This window comes from Martes martes, assembly GCF_963455335.1.
Source record: "Martes martes genome assembly, chromosome: 2".
In the NCBI taxonomy this organism is placed as follows: Eukaryota; Metazoa; Chordata; class Mammalia; order Carnivora; family Mustelidae; genus Martes; species Martes martes.
The window spans coordinates 83,225,125-83,250,791 of record NC_137889.1 but is presented as its reverse complement, the minus strand read 5'-3'; the positions used below and the strand labels follow the sequence as shown (position 1 = coordinate 83,250,791).

At 39.9% G+C, this 25,667-nt stretch overlaps 1 protein-coding gene across 1 annotated transcript in view; it reads left to right on the top strand.

Moving 5' to 3' along the window:
- GUCY1A1 (guanylate cyclase 1 soluble subunit alpha 1) overlaps positions 1-25,667 on the top strand; it is a 59,870-nt gene that overhangs the window by 28,052 nt on the left and 6,151 nt on the right. The window contains exons 2-8 of the mRNA XM_080797588.1: positions 3,016-3,375; positions 6,737-6,798; positions 10,236-10,294; positions 11,641-12,350; positions 14,154-14,639; positions 18,132-18,275; positions 21,704-21,858. Coding sequence (XP_080653714.1) covers positions 3,121-3,375; positions 6,737-6,798; positions 10,236-10,294; positions 11,641-12,350; positions 14,154-14,639; positions 18,132-18,275; positions 21,704-21,858 — 1,871 coding nt within the window. The 5' untranslated portion in view covers positions 3,016-3,120. The remainder of the gene's footprint in view (positions 1-3,015; positions 3,376-6,736; positions 6,799-10,235; positions 10,295-11,640; positions 12,351-14,153; positions 14,640-18,131; positions 18,276-21,703; positions 21,859-25,667) is intronic.

The window sequence follows — 25,667 nt, the reverse complement described above, 5'->3', positions numbered from 1 at the left end:
GCAGGCAAACACAAAACAAGCATAGGTTTCCAAGGTATCAGCACTGAGTGCATCTGTTTCGTAATGTAATTTCATCGGCTGAGCAGATGAAGAATGCTAATTAGCTTGTTTATACATATGTGATTTAATGAGACTAAACACTTAACTGATCTTAAAGTAAGCACAACTTGTTTCCTGTTCCTGTTTTTCCTTAATAAAAAACAGTGTTAGACACATTTTCTGGGAATTATAGTGTTGTGCAATATAGGAGAAAAAAGAATTTCAAGGTTGACTGGTCCTGCAGCAAGATTGAATAGGAGGCCGAGAATCAAAATATTGGGTTTGGGGACAAGGGTTGAAATTCAACATTAATGAGAAGTTAAACTTAGTGGGAGACTTTATCATAAACTGTGTTATGACAAGCTCCTAAGTCCCAAACTGAAATTCTGATATGTTCCAGAATAACTTATTCTAGGGAGGAGTTCTATACCTTCATCAGATCGAATCTAAAAATCTTCTAATTTTTTTGTTGTTGTTCTTACTTGATTTCTTTCTTTCTTTCTTTCCTTTTTTTTTTTGAGTACTCTCTTCTTCTAGTTATTATAGTTAATTTTGATATAACTGAAATCATGGCATTCAGTTAATATAGCTCTTCTTCCTGAAAATTAATATAAAATAGTGGTATTATAATTTTTATAGTTATAATATTATCCACTATGCTGCCTTTTTTTACTTTAAAGTTGTACAAAACTGAATCCACGTAGGCTGCTATGTTTTGGGAGTGAATTGGGTAGAGGAGATGAGAAAGTGACTCTGGGCCTATAGCAGAATTCTGTTTGGATTAAAATGCTTCAGTTAACCTGCTCAGCTTTCTGAAACCAGGAGTCAGCAACCTATGGCTTGATCCAAATTGATAGGGTGAATCTGAGGGCCAAATCCACAGCCTATTCTTGCAAATAAAGTTTTATTGGAACACATCCATTCCTCCTTTGTATATCAGCTGTGGTTGCTTTCATGCAGCAATGGCAAGAATTAAATCACTGATAGAAACCCACAAAACTGAAATTATCTACTCTCTGGCCCTTTACAGAAAGGTCCACTGTCCACTGATCTAAAGCATTTATGAGGGTGGGAGTTAGTGAATAGTAATAGTTACATTCAGATGCATTTAAGACTCAGTGACATATATTTTCTCAGAACTGAATCTTAAAATAAATGTGGTTGAAAGTCTGGGATTTTTAGGTCTTTCAGACTCCAAGTAACCATTCCCTCTGTCACTGAATTACCTTTGGGTTACTCAGTAGCCTGCTGAGAAAACTCCGTATTCTATTCTAGCAGAAAACGTCATCTGCTCATGAATAGATAGGATCTTCCTTGCATCTTCTTGAAGACTCATAAATTACATATGATCACAGATTTGGGGGAGGACTTCAAGTAACAGCAGCTTCTACTGACCTGTCAGCATCCGTAATCTTCCCCCATACCTAATAATCCATGACACTCCCCAAGGGCCGTCAGATGACAAATTTAGCTTCTTTAGTTGTCCCAGTTAAGAAAATGAATTGTTCATTGTCCTAAACCTTTTAGGGAACTTATCTGTGACAAATTACAAGCTGTGGCTTGTACACGTTAACAACATATTAAAAGCACTAAGGCACACAGAAAAGAAGTCACTGAACTCCAGTTCTAAAGACTGAAATACAAGGCTTTATCCTGGATCATTCAACTACTCCCAGCCTATGAGCAGGAGAATTATGTTCTTATTTGCTTTTTAATATAAACTTGTAAACCATATCTTTAAATGAATCCTGGTTTATGAACTAAGCCTGATGAGGTAGAAACTGGTCTAGGAATTTGGGTTCATAGAAAATACATTGGCTCTGGTGTCGCATGGACCCTAGTTTGAAGCCTAGCTCTGTCACTTTCTAGCACATCAAAGGAAAGAAAATAACCTCAATTGTTGAGCCTCTGGCACATTGGGGATAATAATAATGTGCCATATGGTTGCTGTGAGGCTTAACTGTAAATACAGAATCCTCAGCACTGTGCCAGGCATGTCACTGGAAGTAAGTAAACTAGGTTTCTTTTGCACTCTTTGTGTGTGTGTGTGTGTGTGTGTGTTTTAATTTTCAAAGAATGGAAACAATGATCCCAGTTAATCAAGATCATTAGTATTACTGACAAACTGAATTCCCAACCAGACAGTTTCAAGTGACAGATAACTAATTATCAATGGGTTGTGGATTGTGTGTGGGAATTCATGGTCACATCAACACAAACAAAAGTACAAGGGAAATATGCTGGAATAGCTATACATATGATTTCAGCTGGCCTCTGGGAGGAGATGCCTTCTTAGTTTATTCCAGTGTCATCTAGACTCAGATCCAGAGACCCAGGAGTATTTTGAAAAAGTAGTAGTTGTTTTTAATTTTGATGCTATTTTTAAATTATTTTGCTATTTATAGGAACAAGTATCTTCTTTTGCCGTAACCATTTCAATTAATCTTTTTTCATCTGAAACTCAGAATTTCAGATCCCAAAACATATTCTTGAGAAGCACTACATACATTTTTTTTTCCTTTAAATATTGGGAGACACTGGTTTCTGTTATCCTGATTTTTCAGAAAGGAGAGCATATTGAGAATGTAGTGCTTAGCACTAAGACGTAGATTTATTTATACTTGGCTTTTGTCATAAAACTGTAAAGTTCCATTCTTGTGGAATCAAACAAGACCAAATGGGCTATAAAAATGGAAATCAGTAATTTGTGGTAGGGACAGTTGGGAGAAAATTATGCTCCATTTGAAAACTACTAAAACCAAGTATTTTACTAGTATACTAAAATGCACAGATACTAAATAAAGATCTTCACCAAATGGTTCATCCATTTTGTAACTGACATGTCCACCAGAATTTTCTTCTTCTTGAAAATGGCACATGAATATATCGTCTTTGCTTTCTTACACCTATATTTTTCTGTTTTCCTAAGTATACAAAATCACTTATCTTTCTGTTCTGACTTTCTACTTTCCATAGACACCCCAGTCACCAGTATCCTTGATCTGCTAGTGGCTTCCATTGGTCAGTCCCACATAAGAAGAACAGCTCACCTGGAAGTACTCCGCAGCAGCTACTAACACCATGTTCTGCACAAAGCTGAAGGATCTCAAGATCACAGGGGAATGCCCTTTGTCTTTACTGGCACCCGGGCAGGTTCCCCAGGAGCCAGCGGAAGAGGTAGCAGGAAGCTCAGAGAGTGGCAAAGCAACTCTGCCCATCTGTCAGGATGTCCCTGAGAAGAATATACAAAGAAGTTTTCCTCAAAGAAAGACCAGTAGGAGCCGAGTCTATCTTCACACATTAGCGGAGAGTATTTGCAAACTGATTTTTCCCGAGGTGAGTGCTTTACCTTTTGAGATTTTACTGATAGTGTGAAAATGGTAAAAGAATATTTTTTAAGGAAAATGTTAACCCTTGCTTTCTCACTTGCAAGGCTATAACATATAAACACACTTCTTGAAAGTGATTGTGTTCTTAAATTGTGTCTACTCTTAATAAATGTTTAAGATCTTGTTCTTTTCAGCAGGATCCTGCACTCTGATGAACTTTCCGACTTTGAGCAACTGCTTAACTCCTGTTATCCTCACCTTCCTTATCTGTGAAATGATAGTAATAACAGTACCTACTCCTAGAGTTTTAATGAGCACGAAGGGACTTAATCCACGGCTCTTGCCATACCATAAGTGCCTGGTAGTTGTTACCTATTCTTTTAAAATTAACTTCCTGGAAGAATAACTTACCTTCTGTCCATTTTCTTCTAATTCCAAAGAGCATCATATGTTCCCTGCCAATTTGTTGAGTTGGGAAAATCTCCATTTTCCTTCTCCAGCTCTGCATCTGAGGTCTCTGTGAAAGCCAGTTCTTGACCCTGCTTCCATGAGTCAGCATCATGGCCCTGTGCTTGCTTGCCCATTAGCTTGGACACTTCTTGATGTAGCTCTGTGAGCTTCATAGCCTCGTGTCACATTGATATCTGGAGCACCTTCTGTTAATCCACCTATAAGAGAACCTGGGAACAGGGCAGTACCTAATGAAGTCACATATCTTAGAATAGAGGGGTATGTGCAGAGCTCCTCTCCCCCTGCAGGGCTAACAAGAAGAGTAGCTGACAAGTCTTCATGATGTCTTCCTCCCTCTGGCAGTGTTCACAGTTTTCTATAAACTCACTTTATCTGGGAGATTGAACATTGACCTGATCCGACTCCAGCTATAATAATCCACTGAACATTTTTAATTCACCCAACACCCACCCTGTTTTGTGCGGAGCACTGAAAAAAACATGGACTGCTAACTTTTAAAACTTAAAGGAACTTCGGAGGTAGTCTTGTTTCATTCCCAGAATGACTCAGGGAGGTTAAAGGACTAAAGTCACACAGCTTCCGAAGGGTAGAGCATTACTGCTGTCAATGGTATGGCTAGAGTGACTGAGAAAGAAGAGACTAGCATTAAAACTTGAAGATGGAGAAATTAGAATCAGCAGAAAGTTGAGGGAATTTACTTCAGATACAGTATTAGCACAATAGTACTTTGGTTAATGGCCTTTGAAACGGAAATATTTCATTCTTCTCACCCCACCCCAGTTACTAGACAGCCTGCTTTGGCTGGGATGAGCGATGTCATCCTTCTCAGGGGGTTGGTTGGCATCATCCTCTGGGAAGTGGTTGGGACTCTCATTTCCAAGAACAGAGTGAGACGCGCAGAGATGAACAGATGGTGAGGATAGGAAGGCTGGAGAGCTTCCATGCCTTCCCTGGGTCCTGTCATTACCATGTTGGCTTTATTATTTTGTTGGATAAATTTTGAATTCCTGCCATCGAAGTCAGACAAATGTTGGAATCTCTTTTAAAAAACATTCTGAGTACCAACTCTAAATGATATTTTACCTCTTCTTTTTTTCTTCATTTGGAATAATCTCTGTTGTTTGTGAACCCGTAGGAAAAAACATCAAAATTTTACTACAGCGTCATGTAGCAGGGAAGGCAAAGCTGTCGGAACTCTAGGGGGTAAAATGGGTGCATTTGGCATTAATGACTAGAACTCTGACAACTGAGGCCATTTGTCTTATAACAGTAAAATGTCCCGGTGCTGGATGCGTTTGGACTGGGCGGTGTTCAGTGTGGATTACTTCAACTATCCAAACATCAGCATGTTTTTAATCAAATATAACTTTTTTTTCACTGATTCTTTTTCATGTGGATAGATTTGTACATAAGCCTCCATACTTCATAAATATTTGACGATCTGCTAACCTCTCTTAATAGCGTATTTTCTCTAACTTGTTGGTAAGTAGGACGTCGAGCATTTAGTTTGGCTAAGTTTAGTTTGGTTTCAATTCTGTCAGCAACCTAAGGGAGAGACTCAAAAAAGCATTGGACAGCACTGTAGTTCTTGCTTTAGATAATGAATTTAACTCCGCAGTCACGGTGTTTCGAGTTTGTTTGGGGGGTTTTTTGGGGGTTTTCTTTGGCAGGGGAGGGGACAAGTGTCCTTAGCAGATTTAGAACGGGGAGATGACATTCCAGTTGTGGAATAGAAGGACCTGAAAAGGTGTTATTGCTCATCCAATGCAAAATTTTCGTTTTTTTTCAATAAATTCCAGATTTTTTTTTCCCCTAAGCTGGATATGCTCTTTAAAACTGAAAGTCCTTTCCATAACTCATTTTATTAAAACAGAAGCTTGCTCTATTTTGCTTAACTCTGCTGCCTCACTTGACCAGTGGAAACTGTAAGAGGGATATAAATAGTTCTTAGGGGAAAAGGAATTTCCCAACTTGGAACACAACCAGAAAATTCTTCACTTTCCTCTGGGCAAACTACAGAAAGAATCAACAGTTACATATACACATATAGATACATATGGTTTTTATATGGAATGCAAAACATTGGCAGTCCAGCTAACCAGTACTCTACGTCCAGCTTACCAACTAGTTAGAGAAAACAAGCTGTTAAGAGAGATTAATAGATCGTCAAATATTTATGAAGTATGGAGGCTTACAAATAACTTACAATGTGGAAAAACTCATGAAATACTCAGAAATCAAGAGAGTAAAAAAGTAAGGTAAATGCGAGATTTGTTTCAAATCAACGATCAGCTGGCCTTGGTGAAAGCTTGGATTTAAGGGTTTAGAGAAAGGGAAAGATGGAGATAGCTCAAGTTTTCTAGGCCAGGACTTGTAAATCAAATATGAAACATAAACTTGCATTTGTCGTTGAGAAAATCAGCAGGGGGGGCCGGGTGTAGGATTTGTGAAGAGAACAGGAATTTGCTTGGCTGGAGCCATGCTGAGATTGAAGCCTTGGCAGCACATCCAAGAGGATTTCCTGACCCAGCGGAAGTGGTGCCCACAATTCCTTCATGGAAGACCTGGCATTACCAACTGGAATCTTCTATTTGGATTCCTATTCAGCCTGACCTTGTTTTGTGGCTGTCAGTGAGACCACCCACAAAGGGGGAAGGCTGTAAGGCATAGCCCACATCATCCAAACTCAAATTAATTAAAGGGCATTGTTTCTTCCCAGAGCTGAGAAACTTCTAGAAAATCAGTCTCTGTTTCCAAAGCGTAAATTCACCGCACTCATCAGTAAAGTAATCATGTTTTTGCTGGATAGAAACTTCCAGGACACATTTTTAAAAAATCTGTCTTCAAGTAAATTATTATTTAAGGGAATGTTTAAAACTTTTCTTTTCAATTTTTAGTTGGAGCGGCTGAACCTTGCACTTCAGAGGACATTGGCGAAACACAAAATAAAAGAAAGCAGGTAAACTGAACCACTTTAGTTGTGTGACCGTCCCGTTACACTTAACTGATACCACTACAAATAACCACCCCTTAGTGAAGGCAATGACATGTTTCGAATCACTGTGGTATTGGAGAAACTAGACTAAGTGTTTTAACTGCCACTAATCTGAAAGTTAGTGCATTTATTTTTCACACTGAATACATCCCTGAGCTCAGATTTATACAAAATGTTTAGGATTTTACAGCTGTTCAGGAAAAGGCAGAGCTGAGTTTTAAGTCTGTTCTTTCTGGAGTCCGTGATGTTAACCATGTTACCCTATGCTGCTGCTTTTAACAAGCCATAAGACGTATTCTTTCCTACCAGAGGTAATGTCAGTACTTCACAGGTAAGGCAGGGATCCTGGGTGATCAGTACAGACTCCTGCCTGAAGGATACAGCCAAGAGGTGGCAAAGGGTCCCAGTGCCCAGTGCGGGGGTAGGGAGAGGAATTCCCACACACTAAACTTTCAGCTGCCACAGCCAGAGAAGACTGAAGAAGAATCAAAGTTGGGAGGGTGCTTAAAAGGGAGGGGTTGACTCAGGAGGCTTGAGGCAACAGCTATTAATCAGTCCTAAGGGAAGTGGTTCCACATTTTTATAACCAGTTTGGTTCTATTTGTATGCGCTGGCTGAGTATCTTCCGTTTATACTTTTTTCTTGCGTGCTGTCTTTGAAATTGTTTTAAAGAAAGCTTTCTGTAAAGGGTTAATATATAGGGTTTTTTTGTTTGTTTGTTTGTTTTTAAAGCTGCTTTATAGAGTTAATTTTGCACAAATATCTTAGCGTGTTTACTGCTGGAGGGTCATTTGATTGGCCTTGTTTTTGATTCCTTGGAATCTCAAGGATTGTTTAAATTGTAAATAATAAAATAAATACTTGTGTTCAAATTCGCAGAATTGAACATTGCAGCTTTGCAAACCAACGCCATTGTTGGGGGACTGTTTTACACGTTCATTCATCTATTTCTCATGAGTAGATTATCTGTCCTTCATTTTCCCTGTTGAGTAACTGGCCCAGACCGCAGGCAGCCGGCAAGCCAAGAAGGGGTCGGGAGGGGTCCAGAAGGAGAGAGTGTGACTCTCTGCGTCTGACAGAAGCTTTATTTACACAAGTGATGTGAAAAGCATTCCAGAATGCCTCTGACCTTAATTCTCAGTCAAGCTGATAAGATAGCCAAGTCATTGTAGCTTCGCTACTGTGTCTGTCTACTTAAATCCTTGGCAGCCAGTTGGCTCAAAATTGATTCTCAGGGCTCTGTGTTCTGAAATGTTCCTAAGCTGGATGCTGCAGGGGTTCAGTTAGGATGTATTCCCAGTTGTGCAGCTCTTTAAAAATACCTCAAAACTAAAAAAAAAAAAAAAAAAAAAGTCAATTTTTTTGGAAAGCTGATGTTTTTTTTACTGCTTCCTTGATTTCTTAAAGAGCTGATCATACTTTTAAATTGTGCTAATGATAATTATTCAGTCGTTGAAATAAGATGACAAACTTTTTTTCTCATGACTGCCTGCTGATATGCTAAATGGCTTCTCTCTGCTTTGCTTTTTTAGTTCTTGGATATATTTTTTGTTTCCTTTTTTCCCCCATCTTCATTTTGGAAAGTGTGCTGTCATATCTACTGCTCTCAACCTGCCAACCACTGAACATAACTCTTTTTTTGGACTGTTTATTTTATCATTTGAAAAGCAAAAAAATCAATATATTAAACAATAAACTGTCCCTAAATGAAGACTGGAGCCCCCTGCCCCCCACCTTTTAAGTGAATTAATTTTAATACAGTCATTGTGATATCTCTCTGGGTTGGTTTCACAGAGAGCTTTTGCTTTGTTTCTTTTCCTGGGATCTTCTGATTACATTGGCATATCTGTGCAAGGCTGGGGTGTGTGTGTGTGTGTATGTGTATATGTGTATGTGTACGTGAGTGTGTGTACAAGCACACACACATTTGCTGGCACATATGCAAGTTCAGTCTTTTTTTTGAAGGTAAAGCTAGAGGACTTATTTTTAATTGCATTATTCGCTGTTTGCACTAAGTTTTGCTCACATCTCATATCATGGGTGCAGGGAATTGGCACAATTAGGGTTCTCTGGGCAGAATGCTTTCATTTCTTTAGGAAAACAAAACAAAACAAAACAGAAATTGGCAAATGAGAAAAATAAGCAAGTCTGAAGATGATTAATATAAAATATAATGAGAGGTTTGGGGATATCTAGACACAAACTAAATAGAAAATTAGATAGTGAGCCTCAACCAATTTAGATAAGGAAGTATTTCTACCTAGCATTTTAAACAATTATAAGCAACATACCTTTATGTGATAAAGTAGTGGACTGAGCACTTTTCCTTCTTGAAAATATATCCTTTTGAAACTTCTGTACATGTATTGTGTTTTATTGAAATCTGTTTAACATTTAGATTTTTGTCTGTTTGTAAACTTGGCTTATCTAATGGCAAATTGAACTACAGATAGAATCTTAGGTGTCTTTTAACATGTGTTAGTAATTTGGCCAACTTGGTTATCATAAGTCATCTCTGTCAGAAATCATCAAAACATAATTAGGCAAACATGAATCAATAAGTCATCTAGTGGAAATTACTAAAACTTTTTATTGGTCAAAATGTATGCTATTATATTATCAACTTCTACGCTGTAAAAACCAGTGCAGTGATTGAATAAAGAACAGATTTCTTTCGTTACTAATTTTTATACACATAGCTCAATGTAATAATGCCTGAGAGTTAAATATATAGAACCTTAAACTCAGAAGCAATATATCCTACGTATTTGCTTTAGAAAAGAAGGTAGCGGGGTGTCTGGGTGGCTCAGTCTGTTAAGCATCTGCCTTTGGCTCAGTTCATGATCCCAGGGTCCTGGGATCCAGCCCTGAGTTGGCTTTCTGCTCAATGTAGAGTCTGCTTCTCCCTCTGCCCACTTCTCCCTCGCCTGCTGCTCCCCCAGCTTGTGCCCCTCTCTCTTGGTCAAATAAATAAATTTTAAAATCTTAAAAAAAAAAAAGAAAGAAAGAAAGAAAGCAAAGGAGAAAGGTAATGGAACTTAAAAAGGGAAGTCCATCAGTGCATGAACTTTTCTTCTTGGTTGTAATATCGGAAGAACCCTGGGCAGCTTTATTACCATCCCCTATTCTGATTCCCTGCCAGTGTAAACCTCTATAGTATTAGCTTTCTAAAGTAAGGTAAATATGGTAAATATGCTTCAAAAAATGAGGAAACACTCCAAATCAGGTGTATTTTGGGGTTGCACATATCATTGCTCCTTTCTTGTAAACTTGATAGTCAAGATTTGCCTCTACAGAAAAGGCAACTCAAATTATTTTCTGTCGTCATGTCTGTATGTTACAATCAGAAGTTGTAGCGTGCATTTGTCAGTTTATAATTTAAGATGTTGACATATTTTCAGGAAATCTTTGGAAAGAGAAGACTTGGAAAAAATAATTACAGACCAAGCAGTTGCAGCAGGTAATAGACTTGTTTAAATATATGTAATTAGGGAGTAATCGTACTTACAGAACTAATATTTTACCTGTAAACTAATATTTTCTACTGGTAGAAAATATTTACCTGTACAACTAAAGTTTTCTCCTAAAATATTTATATTTATTTTTGGTGACTTCCAGTATGAAGTATTCAGTATAATATATTGTGTTAACATAAAGAGTAATTCTTTTTCATGCTGTGTATTTTTGTTTGACGGAAAACATTTCCTCTTCTTTATAATGTTTATTTGCTGAGACATAGATAAGGCTGCATGGGAAGCTGACTCATAGACATTTTCATGCTTTGGCCTTGAACATAACTAAGTATTCCTTATTTATTCATGAAAAATCTTATTCAACAAAGTAAAATAAAGAAATTTTTTGAAGGTTGGAAGCAATCCTGGGAAAAAGGATTAGCAGTGTTCTCGTATTAATAATTAGTTTATGGGAAGGAAGTAGATGAGTAACTTTGTTGTACTGTCCTTTTTAAAGTTGGAGGGCATGGACCAATGGGTTAAATCTTTCCAAAGGTACAAGATATTAAGAATTTAATGATGATGATGATGGTGATGGTGATGGCTAACATACTGAGTCCTTCCCGGGAGCTGGCCACTATTCTAAATAGTCTTTACACATCACAACAGTGCTATGAAAAGGGCACTATTGTTTTTCCAAATTACAGATGAGGGGAAAAAAATGACACACAGAATTTAAAGAATAAGGAAGATTAGGGAAGGAGAAGTTATAGGAAGTAAATGAATTCCAAAAAAATATTCATTCCAGTAACATTAAACAACAAGAATGTTGTTTTGCTTTGAAAAAAAAATTAAATGACTTTATATCATCTCTAGAGAAAAATGAAAAAATTGAGTTTCATGACCAGTGATTTCAAATTCATTCCTGTTAATATTTCTGCTGAGGGAGGGAGGCCCTCCAAGTATGGACAGTGCCCCTTCATCAAAATGTACTGTGTTTATCATTAACAGAATGACGGGAGAGCTTTTTCTGAAATGAAGTTGATTCTGTAGTACTGATTGTTCTTTTGTAAGAACAACAGTCTCTCCAGGGAGATTAAAAGTTGTGTATTATACTTAATTTATCATGGTTTCATAATTAACTGATGGGGAATTTTTATTTGGAGTTTCCAGAATTGTGGAAACTCATCGATGTGGGTAATTTGAATATAGGTGGTTAACTTTGGTCAGAACTCTTGTTACCAGAGGTAAGGACACTAAATCCTCAAATCAAACGGTGTTAAAAATAGTAGTAACCGTGCAGCTCTTCCCAGAACGATATAGATATGGCAGAAAATGTATTCTTTGCTTTCAGGAGTTCCAGTGGAAATCGTCAAAGAGTCTCTCGGGGAAGAGCTTTTCAAAATATGTTACGAGGAAGATGAACACATCCTAGGTGTGGTTGGAGGAACCCTCAAAGATTTTTTAAATAGCTTCAGCACCCTCCTGAAACAGAGCAGCCACTGCCAAGAAGCAGAAAAGAGAGACAGGTTTGAGGACGCTTCCATTCTGTGCCTGGATAAAGACCACGATTTCTTAAATGTGTACTATTTTTTCCCTAAGAGAATCACGTCCCTGATTCTTCCTGGCATCATGAAGGCTGCTGCTCGCGTGTTGTACGAAACCGAAGTGGAGGTGTCCGTCCTGCCTCCCTGCTTCCGGAATGACGGCAGCGAGTTCGTCAATCAGCCCTATTTGTTATACTCCCTCCACATCAAAAGCACCAGACCATCCCTGTCCCCAGGGAAGCCCCAGTCCTCTCTGGTGATTCCCGCATCCCTCTTCTGTAAGACCTTTCCTTTCCACTTCATGTTTGACAAGGACTTGACGATTCTGCAGTTTGGCAATGGCATTAGAAGGCTGATGAACAGGAAGGACTTGCAAGGAAAGCCGAATTTTGATGAGTACTTTGAAATTCTGACTCCCAAAATCAACCAGACGTTTAGCGGGATCATGGCTATGCTGAACATGCAGTTTGTCGTCCGAGTGAGGAGGTGGGACAACTCTGTGAAGAAATCTTCAAGGGTAAGGAAAATGTCATAGTAGTTGGAATGTGAAATAAATCACTTCTTGTTTAAGGACTAGGAACAAAAAAGTAAAGAGATATGCATCACTTCAAACGTTTTGATAAGACACCCATTATGTTTAAGACAATTCTAGTAGCATTTTAAGGCTGAAATAAACTTAACATCCTTTCTTCGTTCATGTGCTGGTTACTTGATTCATTACTTCACAAATATTTATTGGATGCGGTCTACCTTTTAAAATCCTCTCAGGGTATTTTATAAACCAAATTAGATAAATATTTATATAAAAATGTGTTTTTAGTCATCAAATACCTGGCAATTTGGAGTAACAAGAGGCATTATTCTGCAACAAACAAACAAAAACTACTTGTTTCTTAGAGGAGACAACTAAATGGACTTTTAAATCAATTTTTTTTAAGATTTTTATTTATTTATTTGACAGACAGAGATCACAAGTAGGCAGAGAGGCAGGCAGAGAGAGAGGGAAGCAGGATCCCCGCAGAGCAGAGAGCCCGATGCGGGGCTCCATCCCAGGACCCCTGGACCATGATTCGAGCCAAAGGCAGAGGCTTTAACCCACTGAGCCACCCAGGTGCCCCTTTAAATCAATTTTTAATATACTTGGAAAATCAGTAACTTTTTTAATTGTTAGAGAATGTTGTGGGCTTTTTCTCATGGTAGAGAATCTGGGTGGTCATTTAGTCCAAGGAAGGAGTTTGCAAAATCGTAGTTGATTGTACAAGCAAAGCTAACGTTCAGGCTTATATGTATATAACTTTTAAACATGCATAATTCCAGGAGATATGCAGTTTGTTCCCAAAATGAAAACAGTTTTACCGCTCTTCATCACAAAAGCAATGTAGCTAAATGCTCAAAATAGGTAATACTTAGAGATGTTCCTTGCAGCCAAAAAATCAACGACATTAGTTGGATACATTTTTGTGTGTGAAACAAAACAAAATACTGCTTGCAACTTCCTTTTTTTTACTAAGCAACACATTTCGGGTATTCTTCCACCTCATGGTGTGTAGGCCTGTTTCCTTTTTCCAGAGACTGTGTAGAATCCAATTGTACGGTTATCCTCTATTTAAACAGTCCCCTACTGAAGGGTATTTGGGTTGATTTCGACTCTTTGCTGCGGAGAACACTCTTACACGTATTTGTTCTCACTCATACAGTAAACCAGGATGATCACCTACTCCTCACGTCTCTCAAGGCTTCCTTGGTACAATCCTTTACACTATCTACTACTACTAAAAGAAAATAATAGCAGAAATATCAGCCTTCCCCCTAGTGAGAAAAACTTGAAGCAAGAATTTTTTGCATGGCTTATTGAAAATCATGATCTCTATGCAGAGTTACTCCCCTCTATCCATTCTCCAAATGTCCATGTGCATTTTACAATGCACGGTCAATTGGAACTATAAGAAAGCATATTGTTCCTTTTCAGCAGGTAGGAAAAAAAAATCGAGTTTAAACACAAAGTGGGGCACCTGGGTGGCTCAGTGGGTTGGGCCTCTGCCTTCGGCTCAGGTCGTGGTCTCAGGGTCCTGGGATTGAGTCCCGCATCGGGCTCTCTGCTCCGCAGGGAGCCTGCTTCCTCCTCCTCTCTCTCTCTCTCTGCCTGCCTCTCTGCCTACTTGTGATCTCTTTCTGTCAAATAAATAAATAAAAATCTTTAAATTAAAAAAAAATTGTTTTAAACACAAAGGGATCGTCACCATATCTCTGCCTTTCCTTTTGTCTCAAAAAGATGTTGGAAACTGAAATAAACCACAGTTGGTTTGCCTTTACTTCCCAGGTTATGGACCTCAAAGGCCAAATGATCTACATTGTTGAATCGAGTGCGATCTTGTTCTTGGGGTCACCCTGTGTGGACAGATTGGAAGATTTTACAGGACGCGGGCTCTACCTGTCAGACATCCCGATTCACAACGCACTGAGGGATGTAGTCTTGATAGGGGAGCAGGCCAGAGCGCAAGACGGCCTGAAGAAGAGGCTGGGCAAGCTGAAGGCCACCCTCGAGCAAGCCCACCAAGCCCTGGAGGAGGAGAAGAAGAAGACAGTGGATCTCCTGTGCTCCATATTTCCCTGCGAGGTTGCGCAGCAGCTGTGGCAAGGGCAAGTTGTGCAAGCCAAGAAGTTCAGTGACGTCACTATGCTTTTCTCAGACATCGTGGGGTTCACGGCCATCTGTTCCCAGTGCTCACCGCTGCAGGTCATCACCATGCTCAACGCACTCTACACTCGCTTTGACCAGCAGTGCGGCGAGCTGGATGTCTACAAGGTAGGAGCAGAGCAGGGCAAGGCCTATGGGACAGGCAGAAGTCACTGAGAAAAAGCACCAGAGCCAGGACCCCCTAGTTACTGAGTTACCATGCAGATGAAAGGCTTTCTCTGCAAGCCGCGTCCTGGGAGCAGGCATTGTGCCTTAATCCTGTGGGTGTGCTTGGGACAGAAATAGCTCCGAATCTGCTCAGAAACTGAGATCATTATTCCATTAAAGGACTGCCCCATTGTCTTCTCAAAGAATAAGCATAGCATGGAGGGAAGATGGGGCATAGGACCCCTGAACGGGGACAATTTAAAAGTCAGTAAATGGGACACTTGATGGTGGTAACTGAGCTGACTTACCAAGCATGAGATCATTCCAAGTATGACTTGTATGGAGAAAAGTTATCCTCTGTAAAAGGAAAAGTAGAAAAAAACCATGGGTCTTATACAGACTATCTTCAAATAGGTTAACTCAGTATGGAGTTAATGTGATGCTTTGAATGGCTGAGTCAGAGGAAAAAAACACTGACATAAGGCATTATTGAAGATTGGAGGCCAAAGGCCATAGGTGCAGAGAGAGGCCTGGCTTCAAATCTTGTTCTCTGCTTGTTCTGTAAGCTGAGAAAGTGAAATAGCCTTTCTCATTTCTAAAATAGAGAAAGTAATATCCACCTACAGAGCTTATACGCATGAATAACATACATTATGTCCTATAAGCTTCAGGAACAGGCCTGTTGCAAAGATGATGGTAAATCGTATCAGTTATTCATGATGTAGCAGGACTTACTGAATGAGTCTACCACATACTGGGCATCATTCTAGGCACGCGGAAGCTCATTAGGGAAGTAATTACCCCTAATGTGTACTAGCCTTTTTTTAAATGTAACTTGATTAGCTATAAGAGAACTAGTGAAGTAGTTTTGTGTTCTGTGTTTCTAGAATTAAAACCCATTTTTTTAAACTAATTTAAAGTCTTTCGCATTATTTTAGCCACTGGCATTAAGAACAAAGCACCCCTCTCATTTGTGTGGCTTGAATCCCATTTTAGTTTGCCACGTACAATCTGGCATTTCAGAGATTCACCTAACATGAAATAAGTACATCACTGAGGAGAAAACAAATATTATTTATGAGACTATATAAGCCTGTGCTTTTTTCCAATCTAGATGCCCAACTTAAAACCTTCCTTTTAAAAATTTCCAGCAGGAAATTCCAGACAGAGCCATGATCCCCTAGGGGGCAAAAAAAACCCAAAAACTCCGTGTATAATTACTGATAAAATAATTGGCTTTAGTTAGGTTAAGCTTGATGGCCTCTTGTGCAATTTACTATAGTTATTTGTAGATAGTTTCTATCTTGACATTTTCTTCTCTCGGAATTGTAAGAAGAAAGCCTCACTCTCCCTTGCGACTGCTACGATGGCTAGCAGAGGTAGTAGCCCTCTTCTACAAATTTCAGCTTGTTGAAGCTAAAACAATTCAGTTATTCCAGTCAAGTATTCAGAATCTGTGCTCCTTACCACGTGGATAGTAGCCACAGAGTTCTGTGGCTAATCCAGCCACAACCCAAGCTAAATAGTGAATCATCTGCTTTGTCCTTATCTCCACCTTCTTTTCGCTTCTGATTTTGCATGCAAATACCTGGAGACAGCTGTGAATAGATCAGGAAGGGTCTTCACCAGGAGATAAACGTAAGATGCACAGTATGTGTAATCATATGCTCGCCTGTAAGTGTGATGGCTGCCAAGGAATAGTCTAGCTTCCCCTGCCACACCCCAGGACCTGTTTATACCAGGACTTTGTTTAATGTCATTTGCTTATTGAACTTTAATCTTCTGTTCATTTTTCAATTTATTCAGCTTTCATTTATTGATTGTTATAGCAGATATTCACTGTCATCCAGGATTGGTCAACTTGAGTGAGATCTCATATGTTGGGGGATAGGAGGGCAGGGCTGACCAATGCCAGATTTCCATGTGACAAGGTGAATGCCTGGTTGGGAACACAGGTGTACAGGTGCTATGATAGCAGAGAGAATAGGCATCTAGTAGGAGTGAGGGCACCACTTCTTTTAATTAAATAAGGTGCACTTACTGGGCACCTGAGATATGTCAGCCATTATTTTAGGCACTTCTTATATATTCATTGCTGAAGAAAATCTTATAAGAGGCACTGCCACCTGGTTCACTTGTTAGCAAATATATTGGGCACTGGTAATTTAGGAGTTAGGAAAACAGGCAATTTGAGAGAGCTGACATTCTACTGGGGAAAAGAAGGGAAAATGAGCAAATGAGTCAACTTTTAGCATTCCAATGGGTGTGCTATTCTGGATAAAGTTGAGGAGAAGAGCAGAAGGTAAGGGTTATTGCTGTTTGGCAGAGGGCGGGTGGGATAGGTGTTTCTCACATGGTAATGTTTTAGCGGGCACTGGAGGAAATGAGGGACACGCCAAGTGGCTGTGTGCAGGAGATTGTTCAAGGCAAAGGAATAGCAAGTGGGAACATGTTTGGTATGTTTGAGGGATAACGGGAGGTCAATGGCACTGGGACAAAGTAAGCAAGAGAAAGGATGAAGAAGTAAAATCAGAGATTAGCAGAAAGGTGAGAAGGACTTTGGAGGCATTTTAAGAGTTTCAGCATTGATTCTGAGTGAAATGGAGAATCACCGAAGGTTTGTCTCCCTTTCTCATTTTTCCTTTCTCATCTCCATCCCTCCACACTAGAAAAGTTTGGATAAGGGGAGTGATACGATCTAGTAAGGTACAGTAAATATTTAGAGGAGAAGAAAAATGCAGCGATTATGATTTGGTGGATTATTTGTGGATTCAAATTAACCGGTAGCTTTGCCATCAGCTTTGCGGACAGATAAAAATTCCCCGTTACAACAACAGTAATGACAATGATAACACTTGGAATTTATATAGCAGCTTGGTTTTCAATAGCCTTCCAAGCACCATTGTTTGACATCTTGATTTCTATACCTCATGACTGATGCTCCTGTAGATCCACTTATGGTTACTATGAGAATCCCCAAATCCTTTTGAAAAACTAGAATGTCTTAGCTTTATAGCATACATTTTTGCTAAATTTATATAAAATGATTGAGCAGAGACTGTTCAAACCACTGCACTCTAAGAGGCTATAAAATCGGCAAGTGATTCCAATATCTTTAAGTAAATTGTTACAAATACACAATATCATTTATATTACATCATTGGCCTCTACAGAGTGCTTTACATGGGGTGGAGGGAGTGAAACACTCAACTAGTCTGGGAGGAGACGCCACCTCCTGACGTTGTGCTCCCAGGACCACACTGCCTTCCAGAGCAGCACCTGATGTAAGGCGTCTCCACTTGATGAATTTCCTGAAAGAGAAAGCCATTTCTGAGAGTATCTGATTTACTCTGATGTTCCAGAGGGCCCAAACACTGCGGTGTCTGCTCTATGACGTGCACTATCATTCTTTCTGAACTTGTATTTGTAATATGGAAAATCTGTTACGTGCAGGTGGAGACCATTGGCGACGCGTACTGTGTGGCTGGGGGACTGCACAAAGAAAGTGACACCCATGCTGTTCAGATAGCGCTGATGGCCCTGAAGATGATGGAGCTCTCGGATGAAGTCATGTCTCCCCACGGAGAACCTATCAAGGTAAGGCAGACCATATATTGCCCAGCAAATGTCATGGAGAGTACATGCTTATTAATTATTTATCCAAAGAATAGTGCTTCAGTTGGGGTCAGAGAGCAAAATCTCTAAAGGTGTTGAAGCCGGAAGAAGTTTACGATAGGGTCTTAAGGGGTGTGCAGAATCACCGAGAGGACTAACGAAGCCATCCATAAGTGAAACCTTCAAAAAAATTGATTCCCAGATCTGCGCTTGGGTCCTTGCTTTTTCTGAGATGGAGAAGCTGGCTCCAAAACTCAACCACCCGAGCCGCAGCAGGAAACCACTGTGCTCAGAGAGCTGCTGCCTCTATTACTGGCTGCAGGACAAAACTGCACTTAATATAATTTGAATCAGTAACATGGAAATCCTGCATCACAACCCTCACAAGACGACTGACTGGAAGCTGGGCTCTGTGCTAAGCACACCGTAGGAAACCCAGAGGCTGCCACAGCTGTCCATGCTCTTGGAAGCCCCAGAGGTGCAGTCACAGTAGAAATCCTGGCTTCCAAATCGCTTGCAAGTGTATCTGATTCACCAACCGAAATGCATCTAGAAAATGCAAGCAAGTTTAGAAAACGTTATTTCCCCTATAGGGCAGGACATTAAACTCTAATGAAAATTGACTGCTACTCCACCCCAATATTTTCCAAAGCATGTAACACTCTAAAATTTCTACATTATCTCAAAATAATGTCTTATTGCAGATGAGAAGGTAAAATGACCATGCTAGGCATTAATTTCATAGACTACAAGATCAACTTTATTTGTCCTACTTGTAGTGAATCTGCCACTTAATTTTTATAAAACAGTCCTCTATTGATGACCCTCAGAAATGGGACTTTGAGGGCCGCCTGGGTGGCTCTGTCAGTTGGGCGTCTGCCTTTGGCTCAGGTCATGATCCCGGGGTCCTGGGATTGAGCCCCACTTTGTCTTCTTCCTCTCTCCCTGTTCCTGTTCTATCTCTCATTCTCTCTCAAGTAGATAAATAAAATCTTTAAAAAAAAAAAAAAGAAAAGGGGCTTTGAAGTCCTATAGAATCCTATCTGGCATGCTATAAAATAATAGAGAAAAGAAAGAAAAAATGTAAAATACAAAACTATAATACTTAGAAGTGTAGCCTTCGCTCTCTTCATAATAGAAGCCATATGTTGAACCTAGCCTTTTTCCTCCTTCTTACCCTGCTACCCGATGGAATGGAATCAAAGTGAAAGAATAGGAAATATTTCCTTTTTTTCAAGCTCTATGTGTTTCTCCAACATGCCATATGTATAAATCGTCTATCACTGCTGATTTCCTTACTACCATCCACACACTCTGGCTTAGAAAGCTGCAGGTGGAGTGTTGATAGAAACCAGAGGGCCGAATGCGACAGGGGAAGTCGGTCAGTGCAAAGTGAATTTGGAAAAGGACTCCTGAACCCTCCTTCCTACTCTCAAGGCATCTGTGATGAGACATGTGCTGTGTCAAACGTGGTCCCCAAATGGAAGATTGCACCAGCAGCTTTCCGTTCAGGACATGCTGTGCGTCTTAAATTTAGGGTCTTTTTCTTATGAATTTGAAATGAAACTTGTGAATTTGCTGGTGAATATGAAAAGTTCCCTAATAAGAAAGTTGTGGAGTTGAGAGTGAAATTCAGAACCGGAGAAGGGAAGAGAAGGAGGGAGAGTGGCATGGGAGGAACTAAAGGCCATTTACTTTATCTGCCTTGTTTGGATTGATTGATTATGAAATAGAAAAAAAGTCTTATCATAAATTTATCAAGACAAAGCTAGAATAACTAAGGACAGAGAGAGAAACAGGTTTAACCAGGCGAGTGCCCAAAGAGGGGAGCTTGATCTAAATTATAAACTAAAATTGTATTTTTACAGAGAAGATAGACTTTTGTTATATTGATCAGTTGGTATATATACAAAACCATATTCTCCTAAAGAAGAAAATACCAGATATAACGGATATCTAAGCTTTGCTGATTAAGATGAAATTGTGACAAAGAAGGGACTCTAAAACTAATTCAATCCTGTATTTTATAGATGAGGAAACACTGATCAAGACCTAAAGAGAGTCACAGAAAGTCACAGAGTTTTGTGGCAAATGCAGGTCTCCTGATTCATATTATAGTGCTTTTGTTTGAAAATTGTGCAAAATTCATGATTTGACATTTTATAAGCAAATGATTCTGGAACATTCTTAGCAGATAATCAGTTGTAAAATTAGGCAAAACTAGAGTCTTCTGAATTCTGAATAACATTAAATCGTTGAGTACTTGGCCTTTGTTTAAAATGCATATACCTAACAAAACGGTCAGCTGAACAGAGGACTTGAAAAGAATGAACGTGGTGCCCAATTGTCATCAGAATATCCCGACTTTAGCTTACTATATTGTAGCAGCAATTTCAGAATTTGTATATCCCCTGAGATCATCAAGAATTCAGATCTGATAAAAGATGCCAGTTTAAAATATTGTTTTATTTGTTCTCCAAATCACGGGTAACCTTCAGAATTTCTAAACTTTTACCCCAGCATATCCCAGACCTCACCTTACTTCTAGATATGGCCCAACTCCGGTTTTCCACGCACTGGGGCGGGTTTAACAAAAGTGTGTATGTAGTCATTGTGATGCGGGTCTAAGCCACTTCAGCTCTGCTTCCTCCGTCTGTGATGTGTTCTACTTAAATATCACAATTCCTTTCTCCTTCATGTCCGTCATTAAGCGGGGGGGGGGGGGGGGGGGGCGAGTTGCTTGCCATAAAGTTCTTTTTATCCTTTATATTCCAAGAGCCGGCATCTCCTGCCCTACTCTGACCATGCGTTGGGAAACAACCCTTGGGGGCTAGGATTCTGTCTGTCTCCCTTGATGGACAGAGCAGGTTCCCATAAACAGAAGCACACAGACACTTCGCCTTGTCATTCTGGTGACCGTGATAGGAATGCATAGAAATGTGTTTCAGACATTGAAGGCAACTGAAACAAAAATGCTTTGTGGAACAGACCTAAGTGCATAGTGGAGAAGAGTTAAGAAGTCCGACAGGTTTTGTACTAGGAATTTTTTTTAAAGATTTTATTTATGTATTTGATAGTGATCACAAGTAGGCAGAGAGAGAGAGAGAGAGGGGAGGAAGCAGGCTCCCCACAGAGCAGAGAGCCCAATGCAGGGCTTGATCCCAGGACCATGGGATCATGACCTGAGCTGAAGGCAGAGGCTTTAACCCACTGAGCCACCCAGGCGCCCTGTACTAGTAATTTTTAATTGGATGTGAGTAGAGGGAAGCAGGCAGGAGGTCTTGCAGAAGAGCAGAATGGTGTAGGGACAGCAGAGGGTAAAATCATATGAAGGGCATTCATCGGTATGGACCAGCGAGCAAGAAGTGTTTTACCAATGACAAGGACATTGTGTGACTTTGGGCTTTCAGATGCGAATTGGACTGCACTCCGGGTCAGTTTTTGCTGGCGTTGTTGGTGTTAAAATGCCTCGTTACTGTCTTTTTGGAAACAACGTCACCTTGGCGAACAAATTTGAGTCCTGCAGTGTTCCACGGAAAATCAATGTCAGCCCAACAACGTACAGGTACAGTTTGCACTAAATGCCTGAAATCCCTTCTTTTCACTTATACACTGTCGTCTTGTTTTCCCATTGGTTTATATTATCCTCCATAGCATTTTCTTGCTTAGATAATCTGACAAGAAAGAGAAAAGCAATAACTTTATCATCCTCGCCTTTTTTAAAATTACTCAGCCTCATAAGAACAAGCCTGAGGTGTTTGCTGCCCAGGGGGCTCCTTGACTCATGTCCCATCCTCCCTCACTGTTCTTCTCAAAGCATGGATTCATGCTCTCCATACTTGGATGGCCGTTCTGACAGCAGCACCTTCCTGGCGCTGGCAGACTTAGCATGGGCCCCAAAACTTACAGGGCATGGTCCTCAACATGCCTTTAGCTCAGATGCCAGACGAGGAGACATTCCATCTCATTTTAAGAGTCCAGTTCTAACAGAAAAGCTTGAATAGCAAAACGTGTTCCAGATACGAGTGGTAGCTAACGTACCAAACTAACCCAGAAAGTTATCGTTCCTGTTCTCAGAGAAAGCTATTTTATAGCATCTTCTTTCTCCTGAAAACTCCACAGCCTTTCCTTTTAGAGTTGATAACTTCTTTTGCTGTTTCACCAGAGAAGACACGAATGCATCTGACAAGTGCATCACCACCTTCCCCCGGGGGCAGACCCCATCAGCCTAGTTCCCCCCCCACCCCCCACCCCCCCAACCCCGCCAGAGCCCTGGTCACAGCCTCTTGCTCTGGTGACAGTGCCGCCATCTTGCCTGCTCCTTCTCCAGACGATCCCCCCAAGTTTGCTCTGAGTGAGACCACTTCTCGCTTTCTCAAGAACTTGTCTCCTGAAAATACCTGGTTTCTCTCTATGATTAGTTTCTCTAGTGAAATGATTATTCCCATCAGAAAACAGATGTGTCTTCCTATTAGACTTCTTAAAATAGTATCTTCCTTGTTTCCAAGCATATTTCAGGTATCCCCCCAACACCGCTGCCATATTTTTGTTCTTTTTCCAGCAAAACTCATTGCAAGAGTTCTTCATACTCACTGGCTCTATTTTTTTTTTCAACCTCCCGTTGTCTTTCTGACTCACACCGATCAGCACGTGTCCCTTGCACTCCACTGACATGGTTCTTAATGGGGTCATCGGTGTTCCTTGCTAAAATCATGGTCAGTTCTTCCCCCTTATCTTCCTCAACATCTCAATGGCAGCTGAATAGCTTGAGCAGCCCCTCTGTTGAACGTTTTCTTCCTTAGGCTTTTGTGACTCCACACTCACCCGGTTTCCTCATTACCCCGTGACGTCACCATCTCAGTGTTTTGTGTTGTTACTCTTTTCCCTACCATACCTTCGAAATGCCCAGAGCTCTGTCCCCATTGTCTTCTGTGTCTGAACTTTATTGACTCACAGGTTTTGTTGTTGTTGTTGTTGTTGTTTTATCCCTAGCCCATCCCACAATTCTTCACTAAGCTACAGACTCATATATCCTATTCTATATTTCTGCTCAGATGACTAATTGACAAATTAAAAGTATCTTGATCGTCTTAGAACAAGTGATTTCCTACATACAGCAGCCTGATGAAATCCACTCCCCCCACAGCCTAGCTTGCTTTATCAATCTCCTTAAAATGGCACCACCATCTTAGACTCTAAATCTCAGGGCGATCATTGCTTTCTCCCCCTCACAGCTTACCACATCCACCCACAGATTATATCCTGAATACATCTTTTTTCACTTTCTTCCGTACTGTACCCCAAGGCAAGCCTCCCTCCTCTGTCCCACCCCAGCCAACCCAGGATCACCCTCACTCTTCTGCTTGCTTTCTTGTACACCTCCTCCCCGCAGTCCATCCCCCACACAGCAGCCAGATTGTCTCTCTAAAATCCAGTCTCGTCACTCCTGCGTCAAACCGCCCCCCACCATGGCTTCCCATTGCAGCCAGAATAAAATTGAAGTATGTTACCACAGACCAAAATGTCCTCTTTGATCAATGTCCTGCCAGCCTGTGTCACTTTATTTTCTTCCACTTTCTCCTTCACTCACGGCCACCCTGCCACCCTGGACTTCCTTTTTCCTTCAGACTTGCTAAACCCATTTCTGAATCCAGGATACTGGCCGTGCCTCTGCTTTCTACTTGTTCCCTGGATCATCCTGCGTCGTCGTCTTCCTCATAATTAGACCTTAAGTCAAATATCACCCCTTCAAAGAGACACTGGTTAGTTAACTGCCATAGCGAGGAACAACTTTCGCCTCACAAGCCTCACGTTATTTTATTTTTTCATCTTCTTAGCTCATACCTGTGTCTGAAATGGTGTTTTCTTTCGGTGTTTATTGCCTCCCTCCCCCGGAGTGTGTCGGCCTCCTGTGGTCTACACTTCATAGCCCCAGTTCCCAGATCGGTACCTGGGATGCAGTAGGAAAGCAATAAGTATTTATTGATTGACGGCCCACTCTTTGATATGAAAATGAGTCACGCTAGCATGAGAATTGGAAAAGTCCTCGGAGATAGTTGTAATGGTAATAGCCTCAGAGTCTTCCCAGATAGGCCATGTAAGGAGAAGAACTCAAGTCCCTTAGAGGATATGACTCTGCTCTCTGGAGGAAGTGAGAGTGATAGTCCTGAGATAACTTGAGTAGTTTCTGGTCCTTTCACTGCTGTTGAGTGTTCAATAACGTAATATATGTGCATGGACACCATGAGGAGTCCTTGGGTGTGTATGTATCCTTAAAACCAAACCTTCACATAGAAAAAAGTATATTTTCTAGTTCTTCTATTTTAATTGTTTTGGGGAATTACAAGACAAAGCTTTTTCAAATTCTTCCTTTGTTTCATTTCTCAAAGTCTGGTTGTCTTAAATCTTGATAGGAGACATTGATATCAGCTACTCTTTTTACTCCCAAAATGTAATTTAAGATCTTGTGTCTTCCAACAGAGTATCATGACACTTCGATATACATTTTCAGCAACAGGAGAAGGCTCGCTCATAGCTTAAATCCTTAGGTTCATCATACAGGCAATGCTACTGGGCATGCACATACAAGGTTTCACACCATACATAGTGATTATTTTTTGATTATTTTTTGATTATAATAGTAATAAATTATTTTTTGATTATAATAGTAATATATGCTTGCTCATTTTAGAAAATTTACAATGTCAGAAAGTTATAAAGGAAATAAAAACAGTTCATAATCTCACTATCCAGAGACAGTAACTATTCACATTTTTGTGTTCTTTTTATTATTTCTTAGTATGTATTTTTATGCACATATATAAAGGATAATGAAAATTTAATTGATACTGAACATCAATGTTTTTACTAAATTTATTTCTATCTTTTGTAGACAAATAAGGTATGGTTTATTTTTTTCCTTTTTCAATTTACTTACCTCTTACCTTCATATAAGAAATATATATGTCTTCTCTAAAGGGCAAGTGGTAGTTAAAATGCTTTATTTAGGCAAGACATAAGTATTTAATGTGAAATATGCTTAGCCACATTTTAAAAGTCTTTCTTTAAAAAACTATCTTATTTTTTTTCCCAGATGATAGGAAAATTTAGAATTGACAATATAAATTTCAATCAAAAGTGCACGCTTTGTGAAATTTAACAACTGGATTATGAAATAGAGACATAATTCCAGTTCTGTCAAAGTTTGGGACAAACAGTAGACTCTACCAGAAGTTGTACAAATATAAAACCTAATTATTTCTTTGGAGAACTTCACTGGTTGAAATCTGGGGTGACATTTGTCAAAAAAAATCACGTGTACACATGTAAGTGTACCTTGATACACTTACAAAACTTGTAAATTCAGGACACAGA